At 44.5% G+C, this 20,285-nt stretch overlaps 1 protein-coding gene across 1 annotated transcript in view; it reads left to right on the forward strand.

Moving 5' to 3' along the window:
• Positions 1-20,285, forward strand: part of Fras1 (Fraser extracellular matrix complex subunit 1) — a 337,326-nt gene that overhangs the window by 109,765 nt on the left and 207,276 nt on the right. Inside the window, exons 10-13 of the mRNA XM_037208856.1 lie at positions 2,017-2,052; positions 3,486-3,633; positions 5,025-5,168; positions 6,115-6,249. Of these exons, the coding sequence (XP_037064751.1) occupies positions 2,017-2,052; positions 3,486-3,633; positions 5,025-5,168; positions 6,115-6,249 (463 nt within the window). The remainder of the gene's footprint in view (positions 1-2,016; positions 2,053-3,485; positions 3,634-5,024; positions 5,169-6,114; positions 6,250-20,285) is intronic.

The following is a 20,285-nucleotide window of genomic DNA, read 5'->3' on the forward strand; positions in this document are numbered from 1 at the left end:
TTTTTTTCAAGTGTCCAGATCAGCAGTTCTCAACCTATGGGTCATGACCCCTTTCATTGGAATCATACATCAGAAATCTTGGATATCAGATATTTACATTATGAGTCCTAGCAATAACAAAATTACAGTTATGAAGTAGCAATGAAAATAATTTTGTGGCTGGGGGTCAGCACAATACGAGGAACTGTATTAAATGGTTGCAGCGTTAGGAAAGTTGAGAACCACTGCTCTGGATGAAGGATGCCAGGGGCCTGGTTTAAAACGGAAGCAGTAAATAATGGCCAGTCTCTAGATTTGGTTTGCAGATAGAAATGGCAGCATTCGGTGAAAGCAAGATGGCTCGGTGGGGAACAGTACTTGATGTGCAAGCCTGACAACCTGAGTTAGATGCCTGGACCGACTCCCAAAGTTATCCACAGACCTGCACATGAACGCTGTGTTGTTCTCTCTCTCTCTCTCTCTCTCTCTCTCTCTCTCTCTCTCTCTCTCTCTCTCTCTCTCTCTCTCTCTCTCTCTCTCAGTAGTCCCCAAGTAATACATAAAAATAAAAGAAAGCACACACACCCACCCTAAGCACTCCCCCAAGTAATACATATAAATAAATCACACACACACACACACACACACACACACACCTTAAACCTTTCCCATGTAATACATAAAAATAAAAGAAATGACAGGATTTTGATGGATTGGATGTGGGGTGAAACTCTGCTTGCTAAAGTTTTATTTCTTCCTGTGTTAAAGAAGTAAATTACCTTGATCCCTTTAAATTCGTCTTACATTCACACACAGGTACACATGCATGTGGGGACCAGAAGTCAATCTCGGGTGTCATTCCTCAGATGACACGCACCTTCAGCTTTGTTTATGAGATACAGTTCCTCACTGGTCTGGAGTTCACCAGATAGGCTAGGCTGCCTGGCCACTGAGCTCCGGGGATCTGCTTGTCTCTGTCTGCCAAGTGCGAGGATTACAAGCATGAGCTACACTCAGCTTCTTCATGTGGGTGCTGGGTATCGAACTCACGATGCTTATGTGGGAAACACTTTACCATCTGAACTATCTCTTCATCCCTGCCTTAGTTTTAAAGCCCATATTTTTCATGTGGATTTTGGGATGTTGACAAATTTATTGTGTTTTTTAACACATACCCATTGATCATAAATGCAGTAGTTCCACTAATCAATCAGGCTAGGCTTGTCAGAATTGGGAGTCAGTACTCTGATTAGTAGAGTGACAGTTCTCAATTACATCTATCAACCTGCCAATGCTTCTGTATATTCTAAGAGATAACAGTGTAAGGTCAACAAGGCAGGCTGTAAGTTCAAATCCCTCCTATGCCACATGCTGCGATCTTCAGCAAGGTCCCTCATCCTCCTTATATAGTGCAGATAAAAATGATACTTTCCTCTGACCTATTCAGATGATAGGTGAAAAGCACTGAGAACAGCCGGCAGCATTTCTTTAGTTGAAAACATTGATAATTTTAGAATGTTGTCATCGCTTGTCTCGTGGGGATATTTTAGTCATCCTTAGTAAGAATTTAGAAAATTAATGTCTCCTTATAAATACTTAATTTGTATTCTTTTCATAATAGCAGTCCATCCACCTCATTTTTAGAAGTAATTTAGACCAAATGGAACTAAAGAAAACCAAGTGTTAGAAATAAGAACGGATCTCCATAGTAGTCCTGGTACCACAAAAATTCAAGAGTTTCACTTACAAGTTTAGAGTCCTTGACCTCAAATCCTTGTATATCCAGGGGAAGTGAACCCGTGTGCTCAAGCACAAAGCAAGAATAAGAACTCCAAAATATTTCCTCAGCATATTGTCTTCACTTCCGATCCGGATCTTTTCCAGCTTTTGAAGGAGACAGATTTTATTTCTATTCATATGAAGTGAATAAAGTTGCATGTGGCTTGGTGGAAATAGATAACTCCTAATGGAAAGATAAACAGATCATCCTAATGATGTCTCTAATGGTATCATAAATACATTTCTCTTTCTTTCTAGATGCCTTCAAATGGAAGTGAAATTAAGCATATTCCAGTAAGTATGGATTTTTAATTTGTGCGTGGATCCTTACAGAATTGTTTTAAGTAATGATTTGCATGAATTTACCATGGAGAATTTGGTGTCTTAGCATTTTTCATAGCTGCGTTTGATGGCACTGTGTTTGGAAACTAATGGTGTTACTGAACAACTGGGACTTCTGTACACTAAGCTTGGCTCTTTTCTTTGGCTTATTTGTCTATAATTGATCATTACACTTCACTAACCATGAGCACCTACATGTATCCTTTCCCTTCCTCCTGCTGGTTTTCTCCAGCCTAGATGAGTCAGACTGATCTCTGAGGGAACTCTGTGAAGGATACCACATTGAAAGAAAAGCTTCTTGGAATGGTGAAGGGATCCTTCCCCGAGCAACCGAGTCTCCCTTCTCTAGTTTGTTAGTTCTACAATGCTGTGTGTCTTCCCTTGAAGGCAAAGTGCATGTTGATTTGTGCCAGCAAGCTTTTCAGCTTACGTGTTAGTGAATAAGTATCTAGGAACCCAAGCTGAATGTCACCTCTTCCTTCTCATGACTGTTCCTCAGTTTTCTGACGTTTTCCCATTCGCTTTGAAAAATACTGTCAAGTTGACTGTTAGTGATATTTTACATTAGTTAGCTCCACAAGCATTTTATCAAGACTTTTATTTTAAAATCTACTCTATTTTCTCATTTTTCCTCTTTGATCAATGCAGTGTAGCCTGTGAAGGGACCTTTGTCTCATTCTGATTTCCAGGGTCAGTGGATTGTCAAGGAAATTGCTTCTAGAACCAGTATAGATTCTCTGTCAAACTAGTCATGCATATTACCATAATTTGCTTGGCCAGAAGGAATATTTTAAGGAGAGAAATCTCCTGGCTCATCTGTAACCCACAAAAGTGGACCTGCAGAAGCTTTAATTTTGAGAGTACAATGACTTTCTTGTTGTTCTGACTGTAGTAACTATAAGGAAATACAGGGTTTGAACCAAGTTCCTCACTCTTATTATAGAGATTGTGTTTAATGGACCTGCTAACCACTAGGTACATGAAGTAATGGCAATGCCCCCTGGTGGGTTTTGTTTTGGCTTCGGGGCTAAAATGTGTTGAGAAACACATTTTAAATACTTCTTACATATTCTGGTTGCCCAAAGGTACCTCACAGTTTCTCTCTAGAGTGTGCTTAAAATCATTCCATTGATGCTGCACATTAAAAGAAACCAATTAAAAACAAAGAGAGAGAGAGAGAGAGAGAGAGAGAGAGAGAGAGAGAGAGAGAGAGAGAGACTGAGAGACTCTGTGTTTGTTAAATTCCTTGTTGTCTGATGGCAGAGCTGGGAAGGCGGGTGCTGATGGCATGTGTCTACTGGCCCTCGTGAGAGCTTGCCCTGTTACCCCAGGAGTTTCTCCTTTGACTTTCTGCACCCCATCACTGTCTCCACTGTCTCCCGCAGGATGGGGAGAAGTGGGAAGAAGGCCCTTGCAAGGTCTGTGAATGCCAGCAGGCTCAGGTCACTTGCTATCAGCCGTCTTGCCCACCATGCCCAGTGGCCACCCTAGCCCTGGTGGTGAAGGGACAGTGTTGTCCCGACTGCACACCAAGTAAGTCCATGTCCCATTTCTTCCTGCTGAGGTGGTTTTCCTGTCAAGAAAACCCAGATAGAGTCTCGTCTTTCTTCCCATTGTTTTCAGTTGCTCAGTTTGGGGGAGTTTGTCACTTTTTAATTTTTTGGACCAATTATACTTACCATTAATCTTTACAGAATTTGTCTGATGGCAGCCATATAACTCTGGGCAAGTCACTGGCCCTCCCAGTGTCTTAGTTTTCTTAATTATAAAATGTGCCTTGTTTACCTTGAAAAAAATTTTTGTATTAGTCAAATGCTTCCATCCCTCAGGACTTGTCAAGGCCTAGCTGCCTCCTACGGCTGAAAATATAAGAGTAATTCTACAAAATTTGCCAGAGATGTTATTTCCTTCTTATTTATTTTTTTAAAGGTGAACTGTGAAGCAGATGGCTCCTTTTGCAGTTCTCAAATGAGGTTTTAAAGTTTCAAGACTCATTAATTTCTTCCAGAAGAAAATTTTATCTACTTGTTTTGCAGTTGCGCTTCCAAATCACCTGGGGTTGAATTAGTTCCGGTTAGTCGTTGTTGGCAGGCTCGGCGACAGCCCCAGCTCAACACTGATTCTCCTCTAGCATAGCCTTTCTCAGAGACAAGTGGCATTTCCGTCCATGTGTATTTCCTAATTAATTGTTTCCATCTGCAAGCTACGGGTTCCCACGCTGGCATCTGCTCTCGCCAGCACCTTGTTTTGGCTAATCAGAGCTTCACTCAAGACTGTATCCAGGGAAAAGCAGCGGAACTTTATATTTAATTATGGTACCTTTGCCAGAGTGCCTCTCTGGGCTTTGCAAAACAAATATTTAGCATGCTATGTATGATAACACTAACAGAAATGAGGCCCTTGAAAACTTTAAAGCCCCAAAACAACCTTTTGGATGGTTACCCCTGAGATGCATGGCAGTCCCGACTAGTGTGAACAAGAGACAGGATTTTGAAGAAAAAGAAGAAAACTGGCGGTATTTGCTAAAGATAGTAACCATCTTTTTAGGACTTACAGTCTGTATGTCTGGAGTCTCTGTGCGTGCCAGGCTGCAGAAAAGCCTCTCTGACACCATGGATGACGGGCTCTGCTCAAGTCCCATAACTAGGAGGTAGTCCTGCCTTTTTGTAGAGCCAGGGCAGCAGGCAGAACGTTATGGAGCCTGTTCCTTTAACATATTTGGAGACTCGGGATGATGATGATGGTGTTTCAGACAGGGTGGGTCATGGAATCTCGCATCAGTGTGGATTGTTGCTCCGTGGGGTCATTTTGCACCTGGGTTCTGGTGTTCTGTGTCCTTCTTATTCAGTATAACGCATGTGTCCCGTGGAATCTTCAGGAGACCGTGGTCTGTACTGAGTTTTCTTCTTTGTTCTTGGTTTTAGTTCATTGCCACCCAGACTGCTTGACCTGCTCTCACTCTCCAGACCACTGTGACCTCTGCCGGGATCCCACAAAGCTGCTGCAGAATGGACGATGTGTGCATAGCTGTGGGCTGGGCTTTTACCAAGCAGGCAGTCTCTGTTTAGGTATGACAACCCAGAGGTAGGGTTGGATAGGGCTAAAGAGACTGTCAATGGGATTCTTCTCCAGCTGAGCCATAGTATTGTTACAGAAGGGACCACAGTGCAGGGAAATATATATCTAAAAGCCACTACAAGTTATAGGTGCCTTGGCCTCTTTACCTTCAGATCTCTTTTTTCTGACATGTTATAGATGCTCCAATATCTTTCCTGGAAGGTAGATGATATAGAGGTCAGATGATTGCTAATAGTCAGGCTGATTTCTTTCATTTTGAAGACTTAAAAAAGAATGTCTGGATGCTTGCTGTCATTTACTAAAATGCTCAGTTAATCCAGGGTGGAAGTTTTAGAATTGATATGGATCTATAAGGTCATTTACCAGAACTTGGCAATTCTGCACTCAAGGAACCAGTGGGTTAGATAAAATTTATTCCATGTTCCCTTGTAGAGTGTCTAGGATACAGATGAATCTTATTAAGGGTCAACTCCTTTCATCATTATTATTTTAATTATTTTCTTTTTCTTTCTTGATTTATAGTCTTCATTCTTTTTGAAGCTTGTTTAGGGACATTCTTAGAAGACAAGTTGGGTAATAAAGATATGAAGGACTATTAGATAAGTAGAAATGACCAAGACTTTTGAGCCAGACTGCCTGGTTTCAGATGCCAGTATCTGGAGGCTTTGGGCAGGTTATTTAATCTCTGGAGCTGATTTCTCATATGTCAAATCAGGATTAATCATGCCTACTCCATAGGGTTGTCATGTAGATCACAGCATGTGAATCTGCAAAGCCCTTGAACAGTGCCTGACATGGGCTACTTAGTGTATGAATGAAATTGTGTGTAGCCCCAGAGTCTCAGGATTGGGGTCTGTGAGAGTCAGCCTCGGGGTGGCGTATTCCAGCTCACCTGAGGTCTTTTCCTTCTCCCCCCTCCACCTCGTCTCGGGGCAGGCTGCCAACCCCAGTGTTCCACATGCACCAGCGGACTGGAGTGCTCATCTTGCCTCCCTCCTCTGCTGATACAGCAGGGACAGTGTGTGTCCACCTGTGGAGACGGCTTCTACCAAGATCGCCATTCCTGTGCAGGTAATCACTGGCTGGGCTCCGGCTGGGTATGCCACAGAGAGAGCTGCCACAGTCCCATCCTGCCGTAAACTGGAGGCCACCGGGAGCGGGGATCAACTTACTCAAATAGGAGGTGTGCTTCGGTTCAGCTATGGTGTGTCCCCTGCCTTAATTAGGGTTTTCTATTGATGATTCCATGGGAGAGAAGGGTTCATTTCATCTTACATGCTGTTCTCATAGTCTATCGTTACAGGAATCCGTGATAGGAGCCTGGAGACAGGAACTGAAACCAAAGCTATGGAGGGGTGCTGCTTACCAGCTTGCTCCTTCTAGTGTACTCGGCCTGCTTTCTTATACAACCCAGGACCACCTGGGCAGAGATGGCCCCACCCACAGTGGTCTGGGCCCTCCTACATCATTCATTAATCCCGAAAATATCCCTGCAGCCTTGTAGGGCCAATCTGGTAGGGAGAGTTTTTTCAGCTGAGGCACCCTCTTCCTAAATGACTCCAGCTTGTGTCAAGTGACGAAATCAAGTGACCAGGACATTCCCCAAGGGTTCATATGGTTGGAAGTTTGTTTCTCTGCGGAGTCGTGTCCATGTCGTAGACTTTAAGAGCTGGTGCCAAGGGGAAGATATTTTAATTAGCTGGAAACAGCACATCCCCGTGAATGTATCACTGCCATCTCTGAGGTTTTGTGGGCCTAGAATGATAGCAGAGCGGGCTGTTCAAAGTGAGGCCACCTGTTAGTTCGCCCTCTTCTGCGCGAGGCTGATTCCTTTAAGATGTAGTTCAAATTCTTAATATTCTAATCTCTTCCAGATTTAATGATTTAATTTTTTTATGATTTAATTTTTTTTGCTTAACACATTTTGAATAATGATTGGAATCATAAATGTAAGTTAAAATGTGCCAAAATTTTGATGTTGTTAATTTTAGGTTATTTTCTCATTTATTTTTGAGCCAAGATCTCGCTATTTAGCTCCAGCTCGCCTTGTCATTTCAGTCTGCCTGTCTCAGCCTACTGAGTGCTGGGAATACATATGTGTACCGCTACACTTCTTTCTAAGACTATTCAAAATGCAGACGCGGGAGAAGAGGGTGGTTGAGGAAGAAATACAAAGGTCAGAGATTGAAGCTCATCTTTGGAAGGAAATACTTCTATGTGCTTTGACCCCAAAGCTAGGTGTGTGCAATCAGGCTAATATGAAGGGGGGTGGAGAGAGGAGGCTGTGGTAGCTGCTCTCGGTAGCTCCAAGGAGAGGGGTGAGTGTGTGGTCAATGTTGTACGGTGGGCCACTCTGTGACACTGCTGGAATCTTCCGTCCCCATGCCCTTGGTGAGCAGGGAGAATAGTTAAGAAGAGTAAACACGTGTCATTCATCAGCTGTGTGGGTTGAAGTCGCCCCAATGCCTTGGGAGGTGGGAAGTGGAAGTAGCTGCTGGCTCCCTCTGTTCCCGGTCGTGGGTCCAAGTCTGTGGAACTGAGGAAATGATTCAAATGAAACACTGGAGGTGTTCATACCCATGGTGGTATGAGAGCAGAAGGTCTGTTCAGCAACCAACCAATCACATTATGGAGTATGGAGCACAGGGTAGCTTCGGTCTGGTCTAGGGCCCTCTCTGTGGTCCAAGGATCATGCCTTCTCCATCTTTGTTTCCCCAGCACGAAGGGGAAACATTTGTTGAGCAAGTGTAGAATAAAATGTTACCCCCGGGCAGTTCTGGAAGGACCAATGCTTTCATAAACGTCTCAGCCATAAAGAGAGGGGAGGCAAAACCAAGCAGAAACCAAAAAATCAAAAGCCTCTGGCATTCACCGCTCATCATGTTCTTCTTACCCGTTGTCTTAGAACAGGCTCCAAGTGGGCAGGTGAAAACATCCTCACGGGTATTAGGAAACACCTGGAATTTCAACTTGATGAAATTGTTGAATACATTCCTTTTCTTTCTCCTGTTAACATCCGAGAGACCTCCTGCCTGCATTCCCGTGACACATTTCCATGGAAGAAAGTTAATTTCTCCAAGGTTGTGTTCCTCCCTCTGTCCCACCTCACTTCCCAACACACACACACACACACACACACACACACACACACACACACACACACCCCTTACATATTTCCCCCCTTCTTCTCTTGGGTCATCTCTCTCCGTCTCCACTCAGTGTTTTAATTGGTGGTGCTCACACTGGTTTAGGGCACTTTGAAGCGGGTAATGTTTCATTTGATTACTGGTTTACATAACCGCCTGCTTCACATTCCGTCCACAAACTCTCGTGCCGGCGCCTAGAGTAGAAAGTTGCTGGGAAAATTTGTTCGTGCTCCCTCCAGGGAATTAAACCAATTTGCTCTAGTTCAGGCTGGTTGCATTTTTATGCATAAAATAAGAAGGAGAAAAAAAAGCAGAGCAAGAGGAAAGAAGAAGAGGAGAGTGTGATCCTGAAAACTAAAGCTAGGTTGGTGACCAGTTTTCATGTCCTATCTTGGCATTGAGACTGCGCAAATTCTCCTCACACATAGCTTTCTTAGTATTGGTGTTCTCTCTCTCTCTCTCCTGCTACATTTATGCTTGTACCATTCGTGTTGACTTTTCACCATTGACCTTGGAAGTCTGTCAGCCAGCCCATGTTCTTCCAATCTGTGCTAAACTTTTCACAAAGAAGCCTGCCATTTTATAGCGGCAGGGTTCCCTGAATTGATTTCTCCTGGCAGAGCCATTTATGCTATGACTGGGATAATTCTCCACTTTATTGACCCATCAAAACCAGAAGAAAGTGAACCTTCCGCCAAGGAAACTAATTAACAGAAATCTCCTGATTAATATTCATGCTCGCCGTGTTAGATATAGGCAGAGGAAAAAAATATGGGACAAAGCCAAGTAGTACGTAAACAGGGCTCTTCAAAAAAGACATCGTGGGCAGGTGAATGAGACAGTGAAAAGAGACCCTGAGTCTTGCCAGAGAATCTCCTCCACAGGTGGTTTTTTTTTTTTTTAATCATTTTTCCTTCCTTGGGAGGTTGGAGATATGTACAGGTACACACTGTGCCTTATGAACATGTGAACATATATCAGTATTGTTATATTTCAGATTTGATTAAGCTAAATAAGGTACAGTTATGGATGACAGCATGTATCCCATTTGCAGTCTCCATTCATTTCCCTGCTTTCTCTAGCTTTTGAGTCTGATGATTGACATTGACATGCTATACCAAGGCTCAGCACTACCCAGTTTGTATAGTAACCTAAAAAATTGAAAACCAGCAATGTGTTGCTTGTCTCTTTTATCTATGAGATAAGGCCATGGAGGGATCATGTGCCTGTCCGTGCCAATCCTTGCATTTAGTAAGAGCACTTGGGTTTCTACCTTAACATTTATCAATCCTTTGCCACCAGGTAGATCTGCTTCAACATTGCCTCTTACCCACTTCATCCCGCCTTTATAGATTCCGTATAGCCCAGGTCCTAGGACTGGATTTTTGCTACCTGTCCTGTTCCGATCCATTTCCAGGGATCAACAGCCTATCTGTTAGTCCCTTGCAGCCAGGTGTCAGGCCTTATCCTTGTGTGGGTGGGTGCTTAGCCCCTCCCTGCTTGCCTTTATTTGTCCTGGATTTCTTGTGTTCTCACTCTCAGCGTCATGGTTCCATTGCCTCACCTTGGAATTCTGGTACCAGGTCTAAGTCTGGATTCCGGCTGAACTCCCCAGGGCCTGGGAACACCACTCCTTGCTTTTCTTACTCCTCTGTTTAGTCTCCTCTCTTTTACCCTGGTGAGACCACTGAACGGTGCACACAAAAATGTTAATAGATAGAAGCCAAAAATACCCTAAGGAAGAAAGGTAAAGGGACCAACCTCACTGTTTTAGTAACTTATCTCGAGCTCCGACAAAACACCGTGACCAAGGCGATTTATAACGTGTTGAATCAGACTCATGGTTTCGGCATAGGAGCAGGTGGCTGGAGCACCAGCTGAGAGCTCACATCTCCACCCACAAGCCGGAGTCAGAGAAGCACCCTGGGATTGGCTTGGGAACCTCAAAGCCAGCCCTTACCGACACACCTCCTCCATGGCCACTTCTCCTAATCCTTCCCAAACAGTTTCAGCAACTCAGGACCAAGGATTGAAACCTGATCCGATGGGGTTCATTCTCATTCAAAGTACCGCATTTACCACTTATGATTGAATCCAAACGAGCAAGACTTTGAGGAGGAAAAGAGTAGGATGTTGCCCAGTTTTTAAAATGTATGTGTCAATGTTTCTCGCATATGCAGAAAGGTCTGAGGCTGAGGTCATGGGGCAATGCTACCTTGGCTTTGCAGGTCTGGAGTTGGAAGGAGTGAAGTACAGTGGTTATGTATGAGCTTGGGGTCGGGAGCCAGAGACCCGCATTTTCATTGGGACCTCTGTCATGTCCTCGTGTTTCAGCTGCACGCTTCAGCACACTGTGGGCAACATGGAGACAGAGAAGTCTGCCCCATCTTTGTTGTGAAAATTTAAGAGACTGAATTCACACGCCTTGCTTAGGAAATGGAGCCATGTGCCTTGCAAGTCTTTCATGGTGCTTGGGGAGGCTTTGGTTTCTGCTTCCTGTGGGCTTTCCTCCCTGTCTATTGTCATTCTGCTCGTTTTCTTTTAACCCCTGCTCTAGAGTCCTAGAATATGAGGTGAATAACCCAGTCATTGTCTGTAGCCAGCTGGCAATCCGAGTGCACTGTTACTCATAGAGATCCCCAAACGAAACGAACAACAATTAAACCTGAGACAGCAAGCGTCTGCAAAGTGTATTCTGTTTGAGTGTTATACAGTCTCACACACAGAAACCCAAGGAATCAAGCAACTGGACAGTTTATAGGATTGTAACTGCAGAGATTATCTTAACCTCCATTTACCACTTCCTGCTAGATGGCTGTGGGCAAGTCATTGAACCTTTTAGAGGCTCGTTCTCCTCAGCTCTGTAATGAGAATAGTATTATGTACTTCAAACAATTATGATGAGGACTGGAAGAGAATTTTGAAAAGTATCAATCTCTTCTGCCTGGCACATAGTATGTGGGTGATACAAAGGCAACTACAGACTCTTTCATTTTTCAACCTGGGGAGATAAACACCAAATGACTTGCATGAAGAAACAAGAATTTTTTTTGACATTAATATCTGGTTAAAAATAAAACAAACTCATATCTTATAGATATGTAAATATAATGCAGAGAACTCATTCCATTTCTAACAAGTTAAAAATCCTCTTCTCATTTTCTTGAAGGGGTTGGATTAAATGATGAGATGCTGAAATTTTTGGATTTCAGTCAAAATTAGTGCATCTTTAGAAGAAACCTTTATGATGAGGACCTCCAAATTTTACATATATAAGGGGTTGGCCTAGCTGAGAATTTAACAGTCTGGTTTGAGCAGAGGAACTTCTAAAATTGATTACTTGTTGGAGGGGTGGTTAACTAGCACACCTAGGCATTGGGGGAGTTGGGCTGACTTCAATGTGATGAAGACCTAATGGATCTTGGCTAATGCTTGTGATTATGACTAATGGTAGTCTCATGGTGTTCTGAGTGGACTTCTCCATAAGGAGGGTCTGAGCTCTCAACATGACAGGCACCCTCCTGCGCAATTCCTGACTAGGGCTAACCACTGTCAAGTTAGTGCCCCCCCATCATGCCATCTGCCCCAGAACCAGTGTGCCCATGCCAGTTTTAGTGCTAAAGCACGTGGTGAGTCTGGAGGCCAGTGCGGTCCCGCGGCTCCATCTCCAGCCCTCCTGCTCAGCTTTGTGACTTCTTCTGCATTGTCCTTCCATTCATTCTGCAGCAGTTATGGCCGCTGATGTGGCTGTTGTCTCTGGAAGGGGACTTTCTGCTTCCAATGCCATTCCTGACCCTCCATCTGCTCGTGCAACAAATGCCTGTCTAGCTTCCTCTATGCATCAGGCTTTTTACCAGACACCAGGGCACCCGTGAACCAGACAGACAACCTTCCTGCAGTTCAGGGCGTTTCTTCTCAGTGGGAGAAGACAGTCCTCCACGCAGAGAAACAAGGTTACTTTGGTTGTCGTCTTTATCATTGCCCTCATGTGAATTTATGGCCATCCGCGTCTTGAGGCCGGTTTTCACAACACGTGACAGGTAAGGATGTGTTACTGAAATAGGGTTGCTTCTCATCCTTGTGAATTTCACGTAGTGTGTTTTCCGTACAAGACATGCTGGGATGCTTTTTGATGGGACAAAAATGTGACGTGCCATTGCATGGGGAAAAGCACAGGAATGTTCAGGCATGCCTCGACAGTGGCCTGCAGGTGACCTGTTTCCCATTTAGCTGCTGACTCTTTCTCCTTGTCAGCAATTCTTGGCTAGGTGTAGCCCCGGGACAATTACACAATCTCTGTGTCTCCCTCCCCACCCCCCCTTTCTTTTTATGTCTCTTGCCTCTGAGGTAGCAGGGTGCTTACTGTCTCCGGGAACTGGGTAAAGTACAGGGAAGTGTTCTAAGACTCAGCAAAGGGAAGGGAGGCCAATGGCATTGCCCTTCTAGAACGTGCATTTCTTGAGTAAACGAGGTGAAGGGTAGCAGGCAGCAGTCGCTTTCCAGGCCCATCTTTCCTTGGATGTGCCTGTATAGGAGAAGCCCAGGAAGGAGAAGGTACCTGGTGGTGCTTTGCCTGGGACCACTGCTGTGGCCGGAGACTGTGACGTCTGTCCTTAGAGTGACAGTGGCTGAACAGAGGTTTCACAGACCAGAGGAAGCCCACTACAGATGAAAGAGAGTTGGTCTTGGAGACAGACCATACACATATGAACCCCAAAGTATTTCAGTGACGGGTTACAAACTAGTGACACCTGCTGACTTCCTGCCTGCTCTTGTCACTCAGTTATTTTAGCTCAACTGTGTTGCGTCCACTCTTTCTCTTTCACACTTTCCACTCCAACACCGTCCCTGCTCTGCCTTCCCTGTTGCCCACAGAACTCCCACTAGCTCCCCTTTGAGATCTGAGCATATGCACTGATGCCCCCGGAAGTCTGAGAACATCCCCAATCAAAGGCTTGGCTTTGCTCTGTGGTCCCTCCTTGGGTTTTCCATTGCTGTAGACAGATAGGCAGTGCCGGAGAACTCAGTAGGTGTTCCATGAAGAGGAGCTAGGGGACAGGTTGAATGGATATGCAGCAGAGGTCTAGAGTTGGGGGTTACCCCTGGTCATGGCCAACGCACAGCTGAGGGACTGGGCCTAGGGGTCACTGTGTTTCCCAGGAACTCGTGTTGGAGACCCAGGAGTGCAGGTGTAGGGGCCGGAGACAGACTGTTCCCAGGGAAGGCGGGTGAGATGGTTTAGTCAGTGAAGGTGCCTGTCACACGCCCTGATGATCTGGGCTCTATCCCTGGAACTCATGCAAAGGAGGAGAGCACACTACACAAAGCTGTCTCTTCCCCCCCGCCCCGACTTCCGTGAGCACACGGTAGCATGTGCGCCCCTCGCCTACTATTATTACAGCTAGTACTAATGATAGAGTAGCATGTTCATGGGCAGCTGGATGTCGGTCGTTACTTTCTGATTTATGAACCAATGAAGAGCCAGCGTACTTGTAAAAATCTCTTTCCGTGTTTACCTGCTGAAGCCTCTATCAACAAGGGGATCCTTTCTTGGGTCCAGACTTTGTCTACAGAGACCCTGCTGGAAATTCAGATGTGTTACCCAACAGCAGTAAATTTTTCAGCTGTATTCCAAGCATGGTTAAAAGATTAACTAGCTATTTACCTATTATGCGCCTTGGGGAAGCAGATTATAGCCTCTCTCCTTTAGTAATTTTTTCCCCTTAAGTACCAATAACTCCACGTTTATTCCACAGAAATAATTTGATAAAGGCAATAAAATGTAAGGTAAAATAAAAAGTCAACAAAAATCCCTAGCTCAAACTCCCTCAGGTCACTTCTGTTAGTATTTTGGTGTCTGCCTTCCTAATTTATGAATTCATTTCTGTGTGTATGTGTCTACGCATGTACACATTCATTTTTCCAAAGTGAAATCACTTGGTGTGTGCCACTACGTTGCCTCCTCTCCCCATGCTGTTTCTCGCCTGCTACAACTCATGGTTTTACAGCTATTGTACGAGTTTCTTTCTCTAACTCCACAATCCTTCGTTTAACCAACCTTCTCCTGTTTGATATTTGTTCTTAATTAACCATTATCATAAACAACAATGATATAAACATCTTCCGTAGAAATTGTGGCAAATTATTTTAATTAAATTCCTGAACAGGTGATTGCTGGTCCTGAATATTTATGTGTGTGGTTAAGTTTCTGATGCACATTGATGCGACTCCCTTTTAGAAGGCAGTGTTAATGTCCACTCTTGCAGAAATGCGTGAGTGTGCCTCCTGGCCACGCCTCTGTTCACGTGGGGCATCCCGGTGAATCTTCAGTCTCCCAGTGTGACTCATGCCAAATGGAAACTTGTTGAAAGTTTTTTCTCTTTACTTGTTTCTGGATCATAAGAAGCAGGCTGAGTGAGTCAGGCTTGTATTTCATGGCTCATGTCTGCAGCTGGGCTCTCTCCAGTTTTTTTCTTGTTTCTTTCTCATCTGTCTGTCACTCAGTCCATTCCCTTCATTGTTATTTCTACCCCACTTCCTCCCATCTCCTTGCTTAAGTACCTGTGGCATTTTTCTGTGTGTGTGTTACCATCCATGTTCATGTGTATTCAGTTGTATGTGCATATGTGTAAACATGCAGGCAGAGACCAGTAGACAGCCTTGGTTATTATACTCAGGAACACTATCTGTGTACTTTGAGACGGGTCTCATTGGCCTGGAGCTCATCCAACAGGTTAGACTGTCTGGCCAGAGGAACCGAGGGATCGATCCTGCTGTCTGCCTCCAGCTCAGGGATTACAGCATACCCACCACGTCTGCTGTTTTCCACACGTATTCTGGGGATCAGCCTCAGACCCTCATGATTGTAAGGCAAGAACTTCACTGGCTGAGCCGTTTCCCCAGTCTGGTATACCTATTGGAATATAATCTTGTGCGTGTTTTGGAATAGGTATGCTTTGATTGTTCTCAGGACGTGGTATGGTTTAGAAGATTTCTGGGTGCATATTTCCTTCTTTCCCTTATTTCCTCAGTAAGCAACATGTCTAAGGCACATATGTATTGGTATGTGTAAGTCCAATCCATCCTGCATAGTTATTGCTTACTTGTTTGTTTGGTTTGTATCTGGGCTTGTTTGGTTATTAATGAGGTTGTAGATCATTTCATCATTTTTTTTGTTTGTTTGTTTTGTTTTTCGAGACAGGGTTTCTCTGTGTAGCTTTGCGCCTTTCCTGGAGCTCACTTGGTAGCCCAGGCTGGCCTCGAACTCACAGAGATCCGCCTGCCTCTGCCTCCCAAGTGCTGGGATTAAAGGCGTGCGCCACCAACGCCCGGCTTCATCATTTTTTTTTAATGAACGGTCGTATCACATACTTGTGCATTTTCAGAACACCTGGAGATCAGACATTCTCATTTGGGGGTTTGGAGTCTTTGGCTGGCACAGGGAAGTAGGTAGAAGGCAGAAGCCCAGCCTGCTAAGGAACTTAACATTGGAGTAGAAGGATCGGATATGGTGACTTCTCAGATGCCCCTTTAAAGCATGTGTGATGCTGAGCTTCTAGGCAATGGGCCTTGGCCTCTTGTGGGGCTGTGGACCAACGGGGCGATAGCAGGGTAGAGAGGACCTTCAGGACCCCCCGAGCCTCACCAGGCTATTTCCAGTGGCTTCCCAAAGGGCTTTCGTTGTTTGGCAGAGATTGTAAGGACAGAATGTGGAGCACGAAGCATGGGGGCAGGGTGGGTCCCCTTTGTACAGCTGCTGACATACACCTCAAAAAGGCTCCGTTTCTTTCCTCCCTTCCAAGGGAGCCTGCCTTTCCATCTTCAGTGCCCTTTAATTTTCTTCCTTCAAAATTGCTTTGCTTTTGACAAGAGAGGAGACATGATCTGCCAAGTCTCCCTGAAGCCACACGTGGGATCACATTCAGTAGCTGCCTTCTCCAAGCTTGTCCTCTTGTTGTATCCCTGAGAATCAGGCACAAAAAAAACATTATTCTCATCATATGGGATAGAAAACCAAGGAACCACAAACTTGACTTTAAGGTAAAAACATGTTTTCATCCAACAAGAGCTTCATACAGGGCTGGGATGTAGCTCGGTTGATAAGGTGCTTTCTCAGTGTGAATGAAGCCCTGGGGATCTCTAGCCCTGCATGAAGTAATTGTGGTAGTGGTTTACATGTGTAGGCTGAGAACTTGGGAGACAGAATCAAGAATGAGGTTCAAGGTCATCCTCAGCTGCATAGGGTGTATTCAGTCTGAGCTCATGAGCCTGTGTCAAAAGAAGGAATTGGAGGAAAGTAAGGGAAAAGAGATCATCTTCTTAAACACACACACACACACACACACACACACACACACACACACACACTATAATCACTGGAGTGTGGGGAGGTAGCTTAGTGAGTAAGGATGCCTATTGTATAAACATGAGGTCTGAAGTTTAAATCCCTAACATCCATGTAAAAAGCCACACATGGTTGTGCATGGACCAATAACCTCAGAGAGATTGAGGAAATGGGAGGATTGCTGGGACTTTCTGGCCATTAACCTAGCTCCAACTTCAGTGAGAGACTCTGTATGACATTGGTAAGGTAGTGTGATAGAACAGGACACACAATGTCCTCCTCTGGTCTCCATGAGTACATATGGTGATGTATACCCACCCATATATGTGCATATATATATACAGTACACAGAGAGAGGGGGGAGAGGGAGAGGGAGAGAGGGAGAAGGAGGGAGAGAGGGAGAGAGGGAGAGAGGGAGAGAGGGAGAGAGAGAGAGAGAGAGAGAGAGAGAGAGAGAGAGAGAGAGAGAGAGAAGCTGAGCTTCTAGTGCTAGACAATAATCCTTGGCAAGTACTTCATCTTTGTGAGATGGAGTGCAAGGTAGCCTTGTCATAAAATGGATGAAAGACACTGCAGAGGAGCTTGGTTGGTGTGTGGCACACATGCTGTGCCTGAAGCTGGTGCCGTGTAGTTATCTGGCAGAGTATTATGGTGGCTTGGAATTAGAACCTGGCTTCACTGGCAATCTGAGATGATTCCCGGAGCTGGTATTCTGACCTGAAGAGGGGGTGGAAAGGCCAGCGAAGGCTGCTTTTCTTCCCTGGAGGGACACTAGAAATAAAAAGCACTTTTAACTCTGAAGATGTACTGCATTTTATTCTTAGAGAAGCATAGGTTTTAAAAGTTTTCTAAAAAATCTTCTCCTATATTATCAAGCCCAAAAGAAGTTTTTTTTTTTACTTTATCCTCAGAGTAGGATTTCAATATAAAGTCGGCAAAAGAAAGGCCATTCATTCTTTTCATTTTTGAAATGAATTGTTTGATGAGTCAACACTTGTCTAGCTATGCCTTAGAAAAGTCAGGGCTCTTCCCAAGTAAATGATGTCCTGTGCATGAGATGAGAAGAAGATGGCTTTGCCTTGGTCACTCTTTCAAATATTTATTAGAGCAATATTCACAACATACAGTGCTAGCCCTCGATGATCTGAGATGCATCACTAAGCAACATTACGCTGGAAAGTCAGTGAGCGAGTGACCTTTTAGTTTTCATAATAGCCCCGATGGAGCAGGGGTCACATGTAAACGAAGTGCAAGAAGAGATAGCTGGTGGTCACATATGTTCAGTGCTGGAAATCAGACAAGAGACGTAAAGCACAGCAGGTGTGTGTCATCCTAATGAATGACAGCTCAGTGCAGCCTGCACTGAAATAGAATCTCCTTTACCATTGTGCCTGCACTAAAACTGCTTGTCTAATACGGAGAGAAGAGGAGGGCCAGCAGGGACCACTATTGCATTTGATAGTAGATATCAGTGTATCTGAGCATTTGTCATCAAAAATGCATCTGGCCTTTAGCATTTTAAAAGTAAATTTTATACCCTCAAGGTCAGCACATTTTCAAATCATTACCTGGAGGGTAGCTGTTTCTATGCAGAAGGTGGTTAATAGCATGATTTTCCTGTAATGAATAAAAATCTGTGTATATTCATTTAGCACACGTTAATGAGTACTAGACCTCAGTGTGAACACTAGGGGCTTAAAATAGCTAAAACTCAGTCCCCATTGGGGAACTGACTGCTCCTTGAAGGCAAAAGACCAGTAATGGATTAGTTAGGACAAACTACTGCAAGGTACTCTGACACTAAAATTCGTCACGCCAGTGCCCTGCTGTCTTAGGTTTCTATGGCAGTGAGAAAACACCAGGACCAAAGGCAGCTTGCGGAGGAAAGAACTTACCTGGCTTATATATCCACAGTCACAGTCCACTGAGGGAAGTCAGTCGGGGCAGGAACCTGAAGGCAGGAACTGAAGCAGCGGAAATGGAGGAGTGCTATGTACTGGCTTGCTACCCTTGACTTGCTCAGCTGGTTTTCTTATACACTTCAGGACCACCTGTCCAGTCAGAGATGGCAGCATCCACAGTGGACTGGGCTCTCCCATATCAATTGTCAATCAAAAGATACCTGCAGTCTTGACCACACTCCATCTGAGTAGAGGCATTTTCTCAATTGAGCTTCCTCTTCCCAGATAACCCTGGCTTGTATCAGTTGAAAAGAAAATCCCACCCACAGGATACTTGTTACAACTCTTCCATGGTATGAGGTCCAAGACCCTCCATTGGACCATGTGACTTTGGTCCTCTGGCCTGTGGTATCTTTGTAGCCTTGCTTTCCATTGGAACTCTGCAGTGAGATTTTTGTAGCACTCCAGTGGATTCAAGGGATAAAATGTGTCATCTTTTTTTTGGTACTTGTCCTCAGGTAATGTGACTTACCTGGAGTTGGGAGGAAGGCCACACAGGCACCCACAGTATCTGGCATCTGGAACAAATCAGCAGCTTCCATTGATGGCTGATACACCTGCCTGACATGCCATCTTGGAAGGGAGATTGGGCTTTGTGTTTGGTGGATGGGTTAGGTGGTGTCTTTGTATCCATTCAGAATGAATGAAACAAAGTCATGAAGGATGATAGATATTTCAGGTGATGACTACAGTCAGTAATCAGTGGTAGCCCAGTGACATCTCATGTGTGTAGGGTAGAATTGTTTTTGAAGTGGTCCTCTCTTCCATTTACAGTTATGATATAGTGTCAGAGTCTCACTGTAAGCATGATGAGAATTCCTGTGTGACCTTTATAAAATATAAACAAGAGAGCTAAGTGTAAATGCAGCCACTCAAGGGATGTCTGTGAGGCACCAGCAGTGTGCCCAGACACAGTCAACAAAGGAAGCATGGGCTCTGGTGTCATGAAGCTTACACTGTCAAGACTGAACTAGATAATAACAGTGCAAACTTCGCCATTCTCTCCTTCCCCAGTCACTAGCCTAAGCCTTTGTAACCTTTCACCTGGGCCACAGAGTCCACTCCAGTCACCTTGCTTACCTATATGACCTTACCCCCTTTCTCTGTGGCAACCATAAGAGTTTTGAAATTTTAAATTAGACCTTGTATCACTCTTGCATGATCCTTTTCCTGATTTCACAGTAGAATTAGGATAATTGATGTCCAAGGCCAAGGGTTGTACCACTGTGCTCTGTAGAGGCCCAAGAGCTCTCAACATGAGGGCAGGCCTCGTTCCCCACACCCTGTGCTCCATCTCCCAAAGATGTCTCACTGTTCTCTTATGCTCCCCATAGCTGGGTGCTCCTCCTTCAGCTCCACTGAAGTGGGTCCCACCACGGTTACTCTATTGCAGTCTTCCTGGCAGTTAACACAATTCGTAATTATCTTTAAAGCCACCAGAGAGAAAAATTGTCTGAAATTAAGACTTTCTTGTGCAATTTAGAACTGGGAGAGGGGGATTGAATTCTGAAGTTTGCAATGTAGGTGTCTTTTCTTCTGCTCCCAAACAAATACTTAATTAAATTGCTGAGGTATGATTACCCAATCACTTGTAAGCAGCAAATGCATTCATTTTCTCCGCCAATTTTGTTGATCAGAATCAATGCTTCTGGAAGA

This window comes from Peromyscus leucopus, chromosome 10 (genome assembly GCF_004664715.2).
Source record: "Peromyscus leucopus breed LL Stock chromosome 10, UCI_PerLeu_2.1, whole genome shotgun sequence".
NCBI lineage: Eukaryota > Metazoa > Chordata > Mammalia > Rodentia > Cricetidae > Peromyscus > Peromyscus leucopus.